This window comes from Lutra lutra, chromosome 3 (assembly GCF_902655055.1).
Source record: "Lutra lutra chromosome 3, mLutLut1.2, whole genome shotgun sequence".
NCBI lineage: Eukaryota > Metazoa > Chordata > Mammalia > Carnivora > Mustelidae > Lutra > Lutra lutra.
This window is the reverse complement of record NC_062280.1, coordinates 106,566,718-106,585,813: the sequence shown is the minus strand read 5'-3', so window position 1 is coordinate 106,585,813 and position 19,096 is coordinate 106,566,718. Positions and strand designations below refer to the sequence as shown.

At 38.1% G+C, this 19,096-nt stretch overlaps 1 protein-coding gene across 16 annotated transcripts in view; it reads left to right on the top strand.

Moving 5' to 3' along the window:
- The window catches only part of CLASP1 (cytoplasmic linker associated protein 1), a 278,451-nt gene that overhangs the window by 174,084 nt on the left and 85,271 nt on the right, over positions 1-19,096 (top strand). For 12 of the 16 annotated variants that reach the window (XM_047722641.1, XM_047722644.1, XM_047722633.1 and 9 more), the window contains 3 exons: positions 11,183-11,287; positions 13,540-13,566; positions 15,562-15,729. In XM_047722641.1, the coding sequence (XP_047578597.1) occupies positions 11,183-11,287; positions 13,540-13,566; positions 15,562-15,729 (300 nt within the window). The remainder of the gene's footprint in view (positions 1-11,182; positions 11,288-13,539; positions 13,567-15,561; positions 15,730-19,096) is intronic. The other 4 variants (XM_047722647.1, XM_047722646.1, XM_047722645.1 and 1 more) reach the window with 1 other exon arrangement.

The window sequence follows — 19,096 nt, the reverse complement described above, 5'->3', positions numbered from 1 at the left end:
ATGGAGTTTTTTTAAAGGATGAGCATAACCCCAAGGTCCATGTTCTTCGAACTGAACCTCATCATAAGAATTACTTGCAGCTTGCTAAAGGCACAGAGTCCTGGGTCCTTCCTCCTGAAATCCTGATTAAGTTTGGAAGGAACAATAGAATCTGAATTTTCAGTAAACCCCGTAGGGTGATTCTTCGGGGTGGACAAGTGTGAGAAGTGAAAAGTTCCCCAAATGAAAAATGGACAAGAAGCCTGTGTCACAATGAGGACCTCCTTCATGAGAGTAGCAGACTCTTGGGGCTGGGTGTGACTTCCTGCACTTTTTAGCCCATAAAGAGTAATTGTACATTTCTCCTTCCCAAAGAAATGATCCTACGTTATTTCTTCAACCTAGATGAAAGAGGAGTGGAGCGTGGAATTCTGGAATGTAGATGGAATGGGAGGATGGTCCGAGGGAGATTGTATTTTTTTTTCCAGGTGCTTGTATTTCATACGCTTATGTGACAGAGTTGAAATCAGCCTGCTGTTTTCCCCAGCACTGGGAATTTTTCACCTTTCTTTCTTTTTATCAGTTCTTTTCTTACCAGTGCAGAGCAAGGTCAGAAGATTGCCTACTCAATTACTGTGCCAGAGACCAAGGACGAGGCATCTCTTTCTGGTTTTTGCCATAGGGAAGGTGGGAGAATGAGATGGGGCTCCTTCGTTGTATCGGGTTCAGAATCCCATGGATGACAGGAAGACAACCTTAGTGAGGGGAGCCGGTGAGCCTTGTTCCCTGCGTCCAGGGGCACACAGGCTGTCAGGGGCAGGACATCAGGCCTTCTTCAGCCCTCAGCACCCACGAGATGGAAGGAACAGAGTGCGGGGGACGGCTGGCTCCAGCACACCTAGCACACTCTGGCTGTGAGGCGGTGAAACCTAGCCATGCTTAGAAAAGCCACACACGGTTCTTAGAAAAAGGCATGAAACATCATGACTCTCAGGAAAGAGTAAATACCGTGTGGTCCTGAGTTTCCTGTCTGAAGTTTTGGAATCCTTACGGGCCTTTTTAAAATTTGTTAATAGTAATAAGCCTGGGAAGCATTTTCCTGTCTAGTTCCTGAGACCAGAAGAGACAGGTGCTTTCATCAGTAGGAGACAGAGATATAACTGGGAATCAATTGTTGGATGCTCTAAATTCAAAATTCACATTTGAATTCTGGCCACTTCATTAGTGGAGGAATGGAGTAAATACATCTCCTGTGGGAGTTTCTTTATCATACCCAACAAATAGCCTTGTTTACATTTACAACTAGTCAGAAAATACTTTTTTGTGAAGAACCCATAGAAACTCATCTTGTGGACAAAAGTTTATTTCCAGGTTATCTTTGTGTAATTTGGGGGGATTTAGAAGGACACATTTATGTCGTTGATTCTGCCACTCGTGGAGTCTGTGATGGGATGCTTCGGCTTTGAGTCCCATCTAATACTCAGGATTTTTAGTTATGATGGTTTAGGAAATGCCCTATTCATATTTTTTCCTGGAACACATAATTTTAAATGAAGGGTTACTGGGCTTGAGTGACCCATGGGGGCTGACGACCTACTGATCACATCAGAGAATAGATGATCATATGTTATTAAGTCAAAGATGGTTTTGAGATTACAAAATCAAGATAACCATATAGCCTTGTCTGCTCTTCAGGGAAAGGAACTTAGATTTTAGTTCACTTTTACTGGTACATAAAACATTTGGTATTGCTACATATTTATCCAAGAGCTCTGAATTTTAAATGACTGGCTTTTTTACACAGTGAAAAAAAATAGGTGTCTGTCCGAGTAAAAGAGTACTAAGGTTCTTTTAGTTTTATCTTTAAAAAACATGAGGAAAATTTCCTTTGGGGGAATGATACTTGTAGGTAACAGAATTTATAAGGGTTCGACTGCTCAGATTTTGGTTTTATCAGAATTGCCACCTATGAGTAGAGGTTGGTTTATTTGAGCCCCGAAGCCATGAATTTGTAAAGCAGATACGCATGTCAAAAGGCTCCAGTGTGATGAATGTAGATTTACATACAAGACCATTTAATCTTTATAACCTCTAAATTGAGAATTGCCTGAATTTCCGAAACACAAGGGGACAGAAACCCTAGTGATGTGAGGCTGTCTGATAAGTGATTTTTTTTTTAATTGCCTTAGATTGAATGTAGGAAAACCAGACCTACACGTTAAACTGGGTGCACAGGTTTCATTTCCTATTTTGAGGGCTCTTCTAGAAGAATGGTGGTGTGGTTGAGAGAAATTCTTCAGTAGCTCTTTTAAAAAGCTACTCGATATGGATGTTCTGTCTTCATTCCGTGAAAGTCAAAGGCTGTTCTCTTTCAGCTCTTTGTTTTCTTCTGGGTCTGCTTTTCTTTGGATGTGTGTGTTTATTTCTTTTCCATCTCCAGAACTTTTTTTTTCCTGTTGGTTAGTTCTCTAATACCTCGTATTTCTATTTCTCTTATATATACCTTTTTTTCTTTCATGTCTACTTTCTATCTCTGTCATAACACAGTATGAGTGAATATGAATGTTAGTAACAGGTCATAATATAGAACTGAAGTATATTTTTACTCTGTTGCATTTGTTGAGTAGATTTTGTTTTTCTTAAAGACCATGGAGTATTTTATATAATTTCTTTAAAACATATAATGGCACTTACAGTAGTTTACCAAATTAATAAACCCTCTCCTTACAAAAGAAAGCTATATCTGACTACAACACAACAGAGGCCCTTTTAACTCCCCAAAATTGATTTTAAGGGTGCCCTGAGGTCTTAGTGACTCATGTGAGTCTCCGTGGCAGAGAAGAAAGAAGCCACTGTGTTCCCCCCAGGTCAGAGGTAAGGTTGGCATTGAGCTGACATTGTCTAGGTGCTATAGATCCATGAAAGGGTAGACTGGGAACAAAAGCTCTTTATCTTCAGGTTGACATGGTATCTCTTGACTTTGTCCTAGCTAGAGGGAAAAAACCAATCTCGCCTCATTTGTAACTGAACTCTCTTCTCACTGAACTGTGGTTTCAGTTCTCCTTATCTGTGGCGTCTGGGAAACCCCAGCCTGGTGAATTAAAGTGGTCTGGGCTTATAGCCCCCCAAGCGTGCTGGACAGGAGCAGTGAACTTCTGTAGAGGAAGGCACTCAAAATCTGATTCCTCAGGATTCCCACAGATTAAAACATGTCAAATGTGAGCTCATAATTGGTGATTACATCTATAATGAGTGAGAACAGCAGAGGAAAAGAATACAGACACGCTTAATCCTTCAAGACTTCAGGTCTTTTATGTAATATGAAATTATTACAGTTAAATGCTTAAAAGAAATAAGCTTGCATTTTTAGCAATACGTAGAAATCAGTAGTCTGAATGACCCTCCTCATTGAGAACACATCACTGATCTGGGATAAAAGCTACGAACCCACACATCTCCAGACCTAAGCAGAAACAGGAACCCTAGCAAGAGGGGGGAAATCTGGTTTGCAGTCTGAGATTTTTGGCTGAATGTCTAAGATGATGTTGGGCATTTCCTTTGATGGGTATGCAGGTTATGAAGGACAGGAGGTGAAGTGGAGCCTACCCAAGACCTGATCATGACTGAGGAACAGGAAGTTAAGTCCACTAAACTAGGAGGGAATTTTTGCCCATTTCTCAACCTTGATACTGGGTAGAGGGGGGCAATAATCTTCCCTGAGAATTTGCAACCATAAATTGCACTTTTATGTAGTTTTTGGATCAGAATTTATACTTTGTGGTCTGAAAACCCAAATAGATAAATCATATTAAAGTGGCTGTGGATTGCTTATGTCCACAAGACACTAGCAGAAGCCAAAATAAATCCTTGTTGGAAGAATACAACTTCAGTTTGGATCTTAAAGAATTTCTGTAAAGTTCCAAGAAAAGGAATCATTTCATTGTCCTAATATTTAAAGAAATAAAAAGAAATTTTGGGAAGACCAGCAAAGGAATAAGAGACTATAAAGAATGACCAGGTAGGTTTTGAAGAATAAATGGATCTTCTAGAAATGAAAATACAGCAAACTATTAAAATTAACTCAGTGGGTAAATTGAGCAGCAGTATCATTGTAGCATAAGAGAGAATTCATGAATTCAAGACAGGAAAGTACTGTCCAGAGTATAGTGCGAAGGGTAGAGTTGAAATATGACAGATATAAAGTTATATGGAAGGTGGTGCAGACATTTAGCAAAGAGAGAAAGGGGCAGACAGTATTTGAAGAGGCGATGGCTGGGAATTCTCCAGAATCAAAGACTCGAACCCACAAACTCCAATAACCCAGCAAATCCCAAACAAGACAGACAAATGGTGAAATGGCAGAACACCACAGACTGAAAAAGAACATATTAAAGTAGCCAGAGAGACAAAGCGACTACCCACAAAGGAAAGCCGGAGTTTACGTACAAATAAAACTGGGGAAATCTGGGTAAGATAGATGGAGCACATCACTATCCATGTCCTGCTCCTGATTTCTCACTGCAGTTTTTAAAGATGCTGTCATACAGGGAATCTGGGTAAAGAGTGCACAGGCTCCCTCTTACAGATGTTCCATCTTACAGATGCATCAGAATCTACAGTTATCTCAAAATGAAAAGTTTAATTTAAAAAGAGAGGGGTATTAAAGAGGGCACATGGGAATGAGTGCTGAATGTTATATGCAAATAATAAATCGGAACACTACATCAAAAACTAATGAAGTACTGTATGGTGACTAACATAACATAATAAAAAAAAATAAAGTTCAAACACATACAAAAAATAAGGGGTTTTCAAACTCCTGTCTCCCCAAAAGTATGATTTCATTGAAGTTGTGTTTTTAATAATGTTATTTTAATCTATGAGACCTTAAAAGATAGTAAAGCATAACCTTAAAAACTAAGACAAAAGAAGGAAACAAAAGAGGCTAAAAGGAAAATGAAGACAAATAAGTATGATATAAGATGGTAAAAATAAGCTCACATGAGCTAAACTTTGCAGTTAAAATAGAAAGATTGTTAGACTTGATTGTTTTAAAGATCCAGCTATGTGAAATTTAAAGGGACAAGCCTTTTAAAAGATAAGGCTGCAGATAGAATAAAAGACAAAGGATAAGAGCTGCAAAGTAAAAGGAAACTGTTGAAAATCTGTTAATGGGGCTCCTGGGTGGCTCAGTTGGTTAGGTGACTGTCTTTGGCTCAGGTCATGATCCTGGAGTCCCAGGATTGAGTCCTACATCAGACTCCTTGCTCAGCAAGGAGTCTGCTTCTCCCTCTGACCCTCCTCTCATGATCTCTCTCTCATTCTCTCTCTCTAAATAAATTTTTAAAAATCTAAAAAAAAAATCTAGTAATAACAAAAAATAAGGCAAAACCTTTACTTAGAGACAAAGAGGATTGCTATATAATAAAAATTAGTAGATCACAAAGATATAATCATCCTGAATTTTAATGATTTTGATAAAAATAGCCTCTGGGGCGCCTGGGTTAAAGCCTCTGCCTTCAGCTCGGGTCATGATCCCAGGGTCCTGGGATCGAGCCCCACATCGGGCTCTTTGCTCTGCAGGGAGCCTGCTTCCTCCTCTTTCCCTGCCTGCCTCTCTGCCTACTTATGATCTCTGTCAAATGGGTAAATAAAATCTTTTAAAAAATAAATAAATAAATAAATATAGCCTCAAAGTACACTAAAAAGCATTTGCAAATTCACCTTTGTGGTGAGTGATATACAAAAATATAAACTTCTAGCTCTTTTCCTTCCTGGCTGTTTGAGGCTCAGTCACCATCATGAATGACATAGTAACTATCCAGACCAGGAAGTTCATGACCGACCAACTATTTCGGTGGAAGCAGAAGGTCACTGATGTTCTTCATTCCTGAAAGGCAGTGGTACCTAAGACAGAAATTTGGGAAAAACTAGTAAAAAATGTATCAGACCACATCAGATGTCATCTTTGTATTTGGAATCAGAACCCATTTTGGTTGTAGCAAAACTGGGCTTTCGCATGATTTATGATTCCTTGGAATATGCAAAGAAAAATGAACCCAGACACAGATTTGCAAGATGTGGCCTATATGAGAAGAAAAAAGTCAACAAAAAAACAGTGAAAGGAATGCAAGAACAGAATGAAGAAAGTCAGGGACTCTAAAAACCATTGTTGGTGCTGGCAAAAAGAAGTGAGCTGGAGATTGGACAACAGAAGGAGTAAAGATTTTGTAGTGACTGTGGTGATTATGCAGATTTTTCATGAGAGGATTAATAAACTAAGAACTTTCATGTGTCTGAAAAATATACACATATGTATATATAAATTTCTGAATATGTAACACATTCATGTAGTTCAAAGATAGTAGGAAGTACACAATCTTATCTTTTCATTTGCCTAGATATCACTTCTTTCCCTTCCACACCAGTCTAACAACTTTTAGTTTCTTTTCTATCGAGAGTTTCTTCGCATATAAAAGCAATATAAAAATCATATTTTCTCCCCTTCTTAAAACCTAAAAGATAGCATATTTATACATATTGTTCTGCATCTTGGTGATTTTTACTTAACATATCATAAGATCCTTCCATATTAGGTTAGAGAGGGCATCCTCATTCTTGATTATCACTGTATTGCATTCCACTATGTGGATTACCTTACTCAGCCAGCCCCATTTTGACAGACACTGGGAGTATTTGCAAACAATGCTGCCATGAATATAACCTCTTATATACATCATTTTGTATGGGTGCAAGTATATCAGTTGAATAAACTAAAGTGGAATTGTTGGATTAAAAAGTCCATGCATTTTTTTTTTTTAAAGATTTTATTTATTTATTTGACAGAGAGAGATCACAAGCAGGCAGAGAGGCAGGCAGAGAGAGAGGAGGAAGCAGGCTCCCCGCTGAGCAGAGAGCCCGATGCGGGGCTCGATCCCAGGACCCCGAGACCATGACCTGAGCCGAAGGCAGCGGCCCAACCCACTGAGCCACCCAGGCGCCCCAAGTCCATGCATTTTTAATTGTGGTAGATATTGCCAAATAGCTTTTTATAGAGGCTGTACTAATTTCCACTCCCAGCACCAATGACAGTGCCTCTTTTCCTACACATTAGACTATCAGCATATGCTTGGATTTCTGCCACTCTGATATGTGATCGATAAATGGCATTCTTAATTGAGTGAGGCCGAACAATATCTCATATGTTCAAGAGCTATTTCTGTTGTCCGTTAACTGTCTTTTCCTAGCTTTTGTCCATTCTTTATTGGGTTGCGGCAGTGGTGTGCTGGAGCTGTCTTGAACTATTTTATGACAGCCAATAGTTAAATTTTTGGACATTTGGAATCTGGTTGATTTCATGTTAGTAGCCTGAAACTGGCCGTGGTGGGGAATATTTACACCAGAGAAACTGGAAAACACTGATTGGTAGGAACCCTCCCCCACTGCCAGTTGTTTAAACATTTATCAGCACAGGACTGGTTGGTGGACTTCTTACTGATTCCTAGAAACCTTTTGTATGTTAAGGAAATTAGCCCTTTGTGATTTGAATTGCAAATAGTTTTTCCCAATTTGTCATTTTCCTTAACTTGTTCATAGTTTTATTCTTGTCATACTGAGGTTTTGCAAAAAATTAAGCAGACTTCTCAATCTTCTGATGGTTTTAATTTTAAGTCATAGCTAGAATGGACTTTTCCATTGTAAGTTACAAAGGATTTCTCCTATGTTTTCTTTTAGAACTTTTATCGTTTGGTGTTTTACATTTTAATCTTAGGCTCATTTGCTGTTTTTCTTGTTGTAAAATACAAAATACAGATCCAGCTTATTTTTCCAAAGCAAAACACAAACAAATGAGACCTAGAAATACATATTTTTTAAAGCAACACATTATGTTGAACTATATATCAGTCCTCATGGAATGAAGCAAAAGCAGTTCTTAGAGGGAAATTCATAGCCTTGAGTTTATATTAGAAGAGAAACAGTTAGGAGGTTGTTTCCAATTTGTTAGAAAAATAACAGAATAAACCCAAAGAAGAGTAGGAAGGAAATAATAAAGATAAGAATACAAGTTAATGAAATAGGAATTAAACATTCACTAGACAGGATTAAGAAATACAATCGTATGAGGAATTGGATAATCCCAGTCTTCCATCAACTCCAAGAAGATAAAAGTGGGAATATTTTCCTCATTAATGGAGCTGGCATAGCCTTAAAACTAAACCAGAGGAAGTATGGTTGAGACATTGTGAGTGTGTATATTGTGAGCATAGGAGTTTATCTCAGGTTTTTTGTTTTTGTTTTTAAAGATTTTACTATTTTTTTTTTTTTTTTTTGACAGAGTGAGTGAGTGAGCATACAAGCAGGGCGAGTGGCAGGGAGAGGGAGAAGCAGGCTCAGTGGAGGGAGAAGAGTAGGGAGCCTGATTCAGGGCTTGATCCTAGGACCCTGGGATCACGATCCAAGCCAAATGCAGGTGCTTAACTGACTGAGCCACCTGGGTGCCCCTTATCTCAGGTTTAATAGCTTAGAAACTTCCAGATGGAGCTCAGTGCATCTAAGAGAAGAATCCTCTTGTCTCAGAAGATGCAGAGAAAGCATCAAAAAATTCAACAAACATTTTGGCAAATTATTAGCAATTAGGAATAATAAAGGAATTCTCTTAGTCTGTTGAAATATCCTAGTTTTTGTGAAATTCCAGAATATTTTTTGCTTAATGTGACTCAGAGTAGTAAATCCTACCCATATAGGTGTGGACTACATGTCTGAGACAGTGGGATTAAGGCAGAGAAATGAAAGGGTGGAGTTCAAAGGGAAAAAACTGAAGTCTTGTTTGTAGATGGTATTCTATTTACATAACTAATCTACATACAAGTTAGTAAAATTAACAAAAGTTTAGCAAGGTTCCCAGAATTAAGATCAAAATATAAAGATTAATTACATTCACGTTTGTCAAGAAGTTAGAAAATATAGTGCGTCATAAAAATAAGGCACCTTTAAATAAATCTATAAGAATTGAGTAAGGCTTTTAGGAAAGATAAAGCTTTATTTTAAGACATTGAAGAAAGTGAGATAAATGAAGGAAAAAACATGGAAAGATCAATATCATAAAGCTGTCTTATTCCCCCCACCATCCTTCAAATTAACACTGTAGTCCACATAATGCCAGTTAAGATTTCAACAGGTCTTTTTAAACTGAATCTTTAGATGCATGTGGAAGAGAGCAAAGGCTTTAGGAAAAAGTGGGTTGATTTCCAATTAGCAAGATTTTTTCTTTTTAAGCTCATCACAACATTTTGATGTTGCACCAGTGTGGACACGTGGACCAATGGGATAGACTAGACAATTGAGAAGCCTACAAATGTATTTAAGTACTTGGTAAATGACAAAATATGGCTTTGTAGATCATTAAGAAAGGGATTAGGAAAATGTATTTGGGTGTTGGTAGTCATAGGGAAAAAATAAAATGGATCTCTCCTTTACCTCCTACAGAAAAATCATTTCCATAAGTGACCTCACAAAAAAAATGTTGAGCGTAACAGTAAGTTTTGGAAAAATATATACCCTGTGGTATAATTAAAAGCACTTAAAATATATAAAATAATGCCATCTGTTTCATGGTTATACAACGATATTAAAAGTTTAAAGAAATGCAAGGGGATAATGAACGCTAGGTTTAGGATCAGGTTACCAAATGTTGGGAGAAAGTAGGAGGTACAGGGACATTAGCAAAGATTTTTATTTTTTAAGCTGAATGGGTATGGATGTTCATTTAAAATATCTTTTTGTGACCTAAATGTTTTACAGTAAATTTAAAATAGGGAGTGAGATTCAGTTGGCTTTTCATGTTCACTTTGCCTTGGTGACTGCCTTAGTTTAGCTTGGTGATTTCCTTAAGAATATAAAATGGCCAGCCAGGCAGGCACAGGTAGCTAAACCAGTGATGTGGCCTTGGACAAATTAATGAACCCCCCCCCATTTACAACTTTCCTCATCTGTAATATGAGAATAATTATATGTTCTTAGGAGGATTCCAAGTTCACACATATACAGCTCTTAGTATAATACCATACATGTAGCTCTTCGTATAGATTCTAGAATTTGTGAGTCTTTACTTCAGCTGTGATTAAAAGTTATTCTTTCTAGTTTTAATTTTTTTTTTCTTAATGCAATGCTTTTATTGCTCCTTACCTCCCTTTCTTGAACCTTTTTCAAGCCTTAGGATTTGTTTTCCTGTATTCTTTTTCTGTAAGCTTTCTTAAATGATGAGGTAGAAGTGGTTTTGAGCAATGTAAGATGCCAACGTGAGTTCCGTTGGTTTGTGTTTTCCCTATCAGATTGTTCTGACTGAAGTATAGCAGGAGAGGCATTTTGTGCCCACCCAAAACCAAAGAAGCCCTGAATTTTAAAAAGTTTAATCTCTAACCATACTAGTCTGATTATCAATGATTTTGCATTTCTGAGTTCACTTTTGTTTTGTGGTTTCATGGTTTAATAATGGGAGTTAACAGATTGCTTTACTTACAATGGCAAATTCTTTAAACACCTGTGACATTGCATTATTTTTAGGTCGTTGTTTCTCTTGCTACTCCTATAATACTGATTCTGTCTTCATCTTTTGCAGCTTAGGAACTTGTAGGCATACATGCTTTAAAATAGAAGTTTAATGCTGCATATCAGAACACATTTATTCTCCAGGGTGCTCTAGCTTTTGTTGATTGCTGAGTTAAGGGTTTGGTTTTTTGGTTTTTTGTTGTGTTTTGTTTTATTTTATTTTATTTTATTTTGCTTTGTTTTGTATTTACTCTTTTTTTCTGTAGTATTTTTCATAAGATGATAGCTAATATTTTCTGCCTTTGGAAATTTGACAAATTTGTAGGTAATAAAAAAGTTTAATGTGGAAAAAAAAATCCTCTAATAGATATCTCCTCCTCATCAGAAAATATAATATGCTAGAACCTTTGTAACAGAAGCACATTCCAGGTTCACGTCTCTCAGAAGTTGCTAACCTAGCTGTAGAACTTGGGTGGTGGACAAGATGCGTGTGCGTGTGCACACAGGGAAATGGGTCAGAACAGCCCACGAGGAAGACCCATGCCCCAGCGGGTGGCCCATTCAATGCCGCTTGTTCATGGTATGGGTGGTTCTCTTGAGTCGGTCACACCTACTAAAAACATGATGGAAACCCCGTTTTTGCTGCATCTTCCAGGTCGGATCCGCACGAGACGGCAGAGCTCCGGGAGCGCCACCAATGTCGCCACCACACCTGACAATCGAGGCCGCAGTCGCGCCAAAGTGGTTTCACAGTCCCAGCGTAAGAAGTATATTTTATACTCTCTGTTATCTCAGTTTTGCTCAGCAGCCCACTCTATGGTTGAAGAATTGGTAATATTTTCAGTACTTCAGAGGAGAAGCATTTGTGTGGCTCTAAGCTTCCTTGAATAGTCTTGATGTTTGTGGGTGGGTAAGCTTACAGCATGGACTGTTCCAGGGTGCTTTTGTCTCCTGGCCAGGATTTAAATTTTGTATTATTAAGCATTAAATATTAAGATGTGGCTTCTCTCCCTTTCCTCAAGCATCTCAAATTGAGACCTACCTGGGCTGTGACCCATTTTACTGTTGATAAGGACTCCCTCTGATGTAATTTAAGAGCAGTACCTGGGGATTATTTTAACGTGGAGTTCTCTTTCAGTGGTAATGAGCAAATCCATTAAAAGCTCTCCCCATTAACCCTGTGTTCTAACATTTGCAGCCTGCTCTCTTCTTCCTGCCAGTGTGGGCTCCTGCTTTGCTCCGCTGCTCTCGCTTCCATTACTGCTTGTCTGTACACGTCGAGTCACTTGGCTTGTTAGCATCGGCCATGAAAGCAGCCACAGATGGAAGGGGGGTGTTCATATAGCTCTCGGGACCACCCTGGTGTCTCACCTCCCAGCCACACGTGCCTTTGAGTTCCCCACTCCCTCTGTGTGCATATCGCTGGGTGTCCACGTGCATGTGGTGGGGGAAGGCTCCCCTTCCCTGGCAGCTGCACAGGGTTGCTCCCCAGCCCATATGTGTCCACCTCCTTTGTGGCCCCAGGAGCCGTCTGGCTCATGTAGAGAGTCTGTGGCCAAACCTTAGGTTTGCCTTAGTTTTTAGAATGCCTTTCTCAGCTCCTTGTGAATTCAGGTACTCTCCCCTGTCCCTCTGGTAACTCTAGACCTCATGTTAAACAAGTGTAATGCCTTTCTGAAAGAAGGTGTGATGCCGGTGATCCACTGCTGCTGGGCTTGTCTGATGCAGAAGCGCAGGCTTCTGGGGCATCACACAGGTGTATACAATGTAGTGTAGGTTGTGCCTCTGTGCGTAGCCCAGCAGCTTCTAGCTTGAGAACAGCATGCCGGCTCTGGTTATTCTGTTGAACCCTAGTGAAGCCTGGAGTCACAGATGGATAGAACGTTCTGTCATGACCTCATAAACTTGAGTCAGGTCTTCTTGCACAGAAAGTTTTCTTGACAAAAATGTTCAAAACTCAAAATATGGGTTAGTATGTTAAAATTAAGTTTAATAAAAAATGTCTAGATTTTAGCTGTGCCGTGTTAGTTCCTTTCTTGGAGAGGGAGGGTTGCACAGTACTTTGCATTTCTTTCTGTCTGCTGTTCACTGGCATTGGCCTCTGCAGGGGTTCTCGCCACTAGTCTGGCTCCTCTGCATCCGAGGTGGTGAAGACTGCTGGCTTCTGTGGTGAGGGCGAGGAGGGAGCATTACCCCTTCAGGCCTGTAGAAATCCTGCACCCAGGCTTGGGGCTCCACTTTAAAAGTCTTCAGTTTCACTTTACTCTCTAAATTCCACTCACAGGAAGGGAGACAGCACCAGCAAACAATCAAAACTGGACCTCAAACTTAGGCCTATAAATTAAGCGTTAAAAAAATGATTTTAATAGGAAGTAAAAATGAGCACACTTTTATGTTTTACAAATGTAGATAGATACACTAGCATTCGTAGTCCTGGTATAATATTAAGTAGATTTAATTAACATTGGATTTAGGGCCCTTAACAGCATATGTTAAATGTTTGAGGATTCAGATATGTGAAGATTAATATTTAAATGAGGATTTGGCATAGGACATTCAGGTGAAACTACTTAGTAGCAGTTTCTTTAAATTCATGATGTTTATTGAGCACTTGCTCTGTGCGAAGTGCTAGTTAAGGTGGTAGAGGTGCACGAACGAGTAGGATGCAGTCACTTCTCTCCGCTTGCTCAAAACTAGAAAAGAGATGAGCTGCTGGAGGCCAAGACACTTGTCTCCTCTGCATCTCCTCCACCTGGCCCCAGGCCTGGCACATGGTAGGTTCCAGTGTTTCATGAACAGACCCGAAATAAATGCTGATAGAGTATGATATGACTATGATAAGCATAAGTACAAAAGTAGACTAGGAGGAAAAAGACCTAGAAGAAAAAGCTATTTTGCTAATGTGTTTGTGAACAAAGACATTTGTGTTGTGTTGCATGCTGACCTTCTGTATTGTGCTATTGTCTTTTAATCCACTTTTTGCCTGTCCTTTGGTCTGCTCTCATAATCAAGGATCCAGATCTGCTAATCCTGCTGGTGGTAAGCCGTTTCTTTTCTTGCCTTTTTTTTTTTTTTTCGTTCTCCCCCCACCCATGTCCCATGTTCCTTGCACAATATTAATTTCTGTGTTTATTTTGAGCTTAGTTAATCTTCCTGCATTTTTTCTGTATGTTCAAATTCTAGAGTTTGGAATGGATTTCTTTTCTCCTTTTACACAGCTTAATAATTCATTTGGGTGCCCAAAGTTTATGGGCAAGATTAATAAATCCTGAGACCGGTTCTTTTTCATGGTGATGTGTACCACTGATTTTTTTTTTTTTTTAAAGATTTTATTTATTTATTTGTCAGAGAGAGAGAGAGAGCGAGCACAGGCAGACAGAGCGGCAGGCAGAGGCAGAGGGAGAAGCAGGCTCCCCACAGAACAAGGAGCCCGATGTGGGACTCGATCCCAGGACTCTGGGATCATGACCTGAGCCGAAGGCAGCGGCTTAACCAACTGAGCCACCCAGGCGTCCCTGTATCACTGATTTTTATAATGAATTTCATTTTGAATTTTAGCTGTCATTATAAAATCCTAATTCTTGTGAGTGGTTACCTTAATGATTCATTTGAATGATGGAGGTGTGTGTGTGTTTCCAGGTTAAGTGTTATTTTAAGGGTTTGTATCCCTGATTCATTCAATTCTGATATGTAATGACATGCATTTTATGTTTGAGAATTTTGTTACCTTCTCTACTTCAGGAGAGTGGTCTAAGTAGATGACTGCCATTTTGGTGTATTGATGTGATCTTTAAAATTTTGCTGTTTTCTTTAAGAAAAAATGTTGTCTCATGAGTAATGGTTATATAGCTATCCAGCCACTTAGTCATTTATAAAAATTACTGACTGTATGATTTGTTTTTAATTTCTAATTCTCTTGTATACATCTCAGGGCATGTGGTCTATATAATTTTATACTTTTGTAGATTTCTGAGATTTCCTTTGAAGATTAGTACACAGTTGGTTTTTGTAATATGTGTGGAAAAGTGAAAAGAATTTCTTCTGTTATACATGTGTGTATGTGGGATGTGTGTTTATACATCTGTATAATTTTGACTGCTCTGTCAATTTCAGAGAGGTATGTTAGTTGTTTCATTAGTTGTTATTTTTCTTAGAGGTGTCTTAATTATGGCCTTCTGAATATCTTTCTATATTTTTATCAATTTTATGTTTTATATTTCAAGGCTCTGTTACTTGGAACGTAAAGGTTCATGGTTGTTATGTCTTCATTGACAGTGATTCTTTTATTAATATGAGATATCCTTTGTCCTTTGTTTAATGCTATTTCATTCTGTTTTATTGTTTTGTATTAGGTATGTTGTTTATTTCTTATAAACAACATTCAGTTGAATTTCATTTTTTTAAAAGCCAATCCAAGAATCTTTTAATAGATGAATTTAATCCAGCCACATTTATTATGGTTATGTTTGAGTTTATTCCTACTATTTTATTTTGTTTATTTCTATTTATTCCTACCATTTTATTTTGTGATTTTTATTTACCATGTTTCTAGTTATCTTCTTGCCTCCTTTTCTTCCATTTGTTAAGTTAATGGGATGTTCTTGGATCTGTTTTCTTCCACTAATGTTTAAGAAACTTCTGTTAGAATTCTCTTTTTCCAGTGGTTACACTTAAAATTTTTCACATATCAACTTTTAAAGAATAAAAATACAAAACAATAAACACCTTTGTGATTATTTGTAGAAATTGGCTGAGGAACAGGGAACTGTTTGTACTCAGCCTGCTCTTTGAATCAGAAATTTTACTGTCATTTTTGTAGAATTCTACCTGTAATAATTCTTTGTTTGAACATTCTTTTATATTTGATGTTTTCTTATGCTCTATTTAAAAGAAAATAGTACTACCACCAACAAAAAAGCCATTTTTATATAAAAGTATTTCAGCCAAATGAATGTGCTTACTGACTTCTGAAATTCTTATAGTTTATTCTCTGATATACAGCCATTCTTCAGTTTTGTTTTATTTCATTTTTAGCTGGCAGCCGGTCAAGTTCCCCAGGGAAATTGTTGGGAAGTGGTTATGGTGGCCTTGCTGGGGGTTCCTCAAGAGGCCCACCTGTGACCCCCTCTTCAGAAAAACGAAGCAAGATTCCCAGGAGTCAGGGATGTAGCCGAGAAACAAGTCCAAACCGAATAGGATTAGGTAAGGATTCTCGAAGACCTCAAAACATCATTCCCAACTTGGTCATAATTTTTATTGTAATGACTTTGTCTAATGTTGGAAATAGAGACCTGTTTTTGAACTGAGGATGTTACTTTGCCTTTGTTAAAAAGACACTCTGATTTGTGCTTTTTACAGATTATGGCATGTTCAGGTTTGAATTATAACTGAAAAATACATGGGCCTCACCATTCAGACTGATGGAAAAGAATTACGTCACCATGGGCTTTTGTGTTTTAGAGCCACTTAACAAAATGTTAGAACTGGGGAATGGGCAGGATTGTCTTCTTCACAATTAGTAGCCTTTAGTGTTGCCTTTCTTCTTTCTTTCATGCACTAGCATTAAGTAGCCATTAATCTGTATATGCTTGCAAAAGCAATTTGCAGGGTCCACGTATATTTTGATTTTGAACTTCTCTAACCTAATTGGTGGAACTTACGGTCAAAGAATGTGTATAGATACTTCAAACATGAAAACTAGAAACAAATGAAAACCAAATAAATAATATTTTTGTGTTATAGTGTTTAGTTTCTTTGCGACAGCATGTAGGATTACCTAAATTACTCTCAGCAGCTTATCTAATTCATATATAATCTTTTTAATATAAAAGGCATCTTTTGTAATATAAGAAATCTGTGTACATACTCTTTCTTATACTTTTACTGTTTTCTAAGGGTAAAAATCTATTAATGTGAAATCAGAGTACAACTATATTTATAAGTCCTGTTGGCTTTTCTTTCTCATTTATCTCATCAACAGCTTTGCTGTTGTTTCCTGTGATGCACAGGCACTTTATTAAGCCTTAGAATCAGAAGACAAAACAGTTAATAGCTCCTGATTTTCAAAGAGCTTGCAGTCTGAGGGGTGGAAATGTAAGATAGTATGACAGATACTGTGACACAGTGCTCTGGGACCATAGGAAAGGAGTGTCTTAGGGCCCTTCCCTACACCATACATTCTTCCCAAGAGAGAAATCTGGAAGGACTGGGAGAGGAGAGCCTTGCCAGAAGAGGTCCATTTTTGATGATGTGTAAGGCAGGATTAGGCAAGGTAGGGAGAAGAGGAGAAAGGTGTTCAGAAACAGTCTGTTCAGGCACAGAGGAGTGTGTTCAGAAACAGGGGAGGGAGCATAATGGGCTCTGGGAACCACAGGTAATTCAGTTAGCTGCAGCAAAGAAAGTTTGTCAGGGTTAGGTGGGAGAGGAGGGCAGTGAGACTGGGAGGGCGCTGCTTCTACAAGTCCTTGAAGGCCACCTGAGCTCTGAGAAGTCGAGGAGAGGGGACATATTTAAGAGGTAGAGTGGATAGGAGTTGGTTTGACTAACATTTCCAAAGTGAGTGAGAAATTTCTACATGATCCCAGCTTTCTGTTGGCATTACATAGCATGGTCCCTGAGCTGACAAGTTACTTGGATCCAGCAATAACAAGTTATGTGGATACACCAGGGAAAGTGGCATGACTAGAATATCTAAATTTCAGATTTGAGGCTGTAACATATGTATGTTTGGATCTAGTTTCGTCTGGAAAATGCATTTGATTTCATATTTACTCATGAGGTTTTGGCTGTCCCTTTTTTGGTAGTTAGCTAAATGTATAGGATATATCTTAGCAATCCAGATTAGTATCATACTTTTAAAAATACTTTATCTTGGGGGATTTGACTTTTTACATTATTAAAGTTGCCTTTTTTACCTTTTTCTTGAAATTGGGAGTGGAACTGCCCTAGGTTGCCTAACATAACTCTAGGACCTGGTATTCCATGGTTTTAACTAGGAAGTTTGTGTTGTGGATAGTTGAAAAGATAGCATTTACTAAGCCTTTACAAGGTCCTATGAAACCCATCCATCAGTAAGAACTAAATAGGAACCTATTCTCTTCCAGAGAGTTCTTATTTGAGACAGTATTTTGGACAAAGTTATTTCTTTGGTGCTTATTAAGAGGGGATTAGTTATGTGTAAAGCTTTGAGGTCATATATACAATTCTGTTTAAAGAAGATATTTCATTTAAATTTCTGCACATAGTGAGAATACACACAGCTACAAAGATAGATAAATGAATCCAGTGCATCTTTCCACTTCTTCCTATAGTACTGCTGAGAGATTCCTTTTTATGGGGTGACTGGTGTACAGTGTTTCCAGCAGTAGATTGCCCCTTGTTGTGATCATTTAGTAGATACTGGTATATGCCTGCGTATCTATGAACATTTGGTTCATTATATAGCAACTTTAAATATAAATATTCGGAAAAGGGGTAAGTGTCTTTTAAGAGTATTTTCTTTTGTCCCAAACCAATTGATAGTTTTAATCGTTGCGAAGCTAGGCTTGGAATTTGCACTGAGAATTAATTCTGCAAATTATATTTGGTTCAGCTATGCCTCAACTGTGATAAAAATGACACCAGAGCTCTTCTTCTTTAACATTTAAGGTTTCTTAAGCAAAACAGGATAGAATTCCTATTGAATAACCAAGAAACAAAATAGAACCCTGCTACTCTCTTTTTTCCTTGGCAGTTTATTCCTTCATAAACTGTTCAACCACGCAGAATAGATTGTAAATTGTGTCATTTGAGGGTTTTATTCTGTTTTTGATGAATAATAAAGTCCTATGAATAGCTACTGTCTATAGCAGTTACATTTTGGAAGTTTGCCTTTAGTTTCGTTCTTCCACTCATCTCTTAGAAAGGGTTTAAAAATATTTTTATTTTGGGCAGCTTACATCCTGTGGATATGCATCAAAGATGTTTTCAGATTTTCTGGTTAAAATATTTTGAAAGAAGCAAAAATTAAGGGTAATCAGTGTCTCCTGTTAAATTAGACTACTGTGTTCGAGACCACAACATGGAAATGTCCAGACTGTAGAGACGTTTCATGGTGGTGCTCCTTATTCCTCTTGTACTTTTGCTTTTGATGTGAGTTCTGGTTTAGGATCCATCCCTTCTAAAAAGGCAAAAGTTGGGTTTACCCCCAAAACACTGTAAAAGTAGCGTGTCTCTCAGAAGTGAAAGCCAATCAGATGGGTTTTGAAGGCTTCCCAGCCTGTAAGCACAGGACTTCAGAATCCCTGAAGAATACTGTTTTCGGAAAGTTCAAACAGCAAGCACGTCTTCATCATCTCTTCCTCTTCTGTTATGCCTTCACATTATATATTCTCATAGAGAACAGTCAGTTTTGAAAATACATAGAGTCTGATTTGATATATTGTTTTTTTTAGCTTTGATCATCTAATTCATTAGTCTTTATAAAAATCATAGATTGATGTACTTAAGATCCTCCTTGAGGAGTGGTCTTTGGAAGTGCTATTAGGAGTGGCCATTACTCTTCTCATGTTTTAAATTACCCAGCATTTGA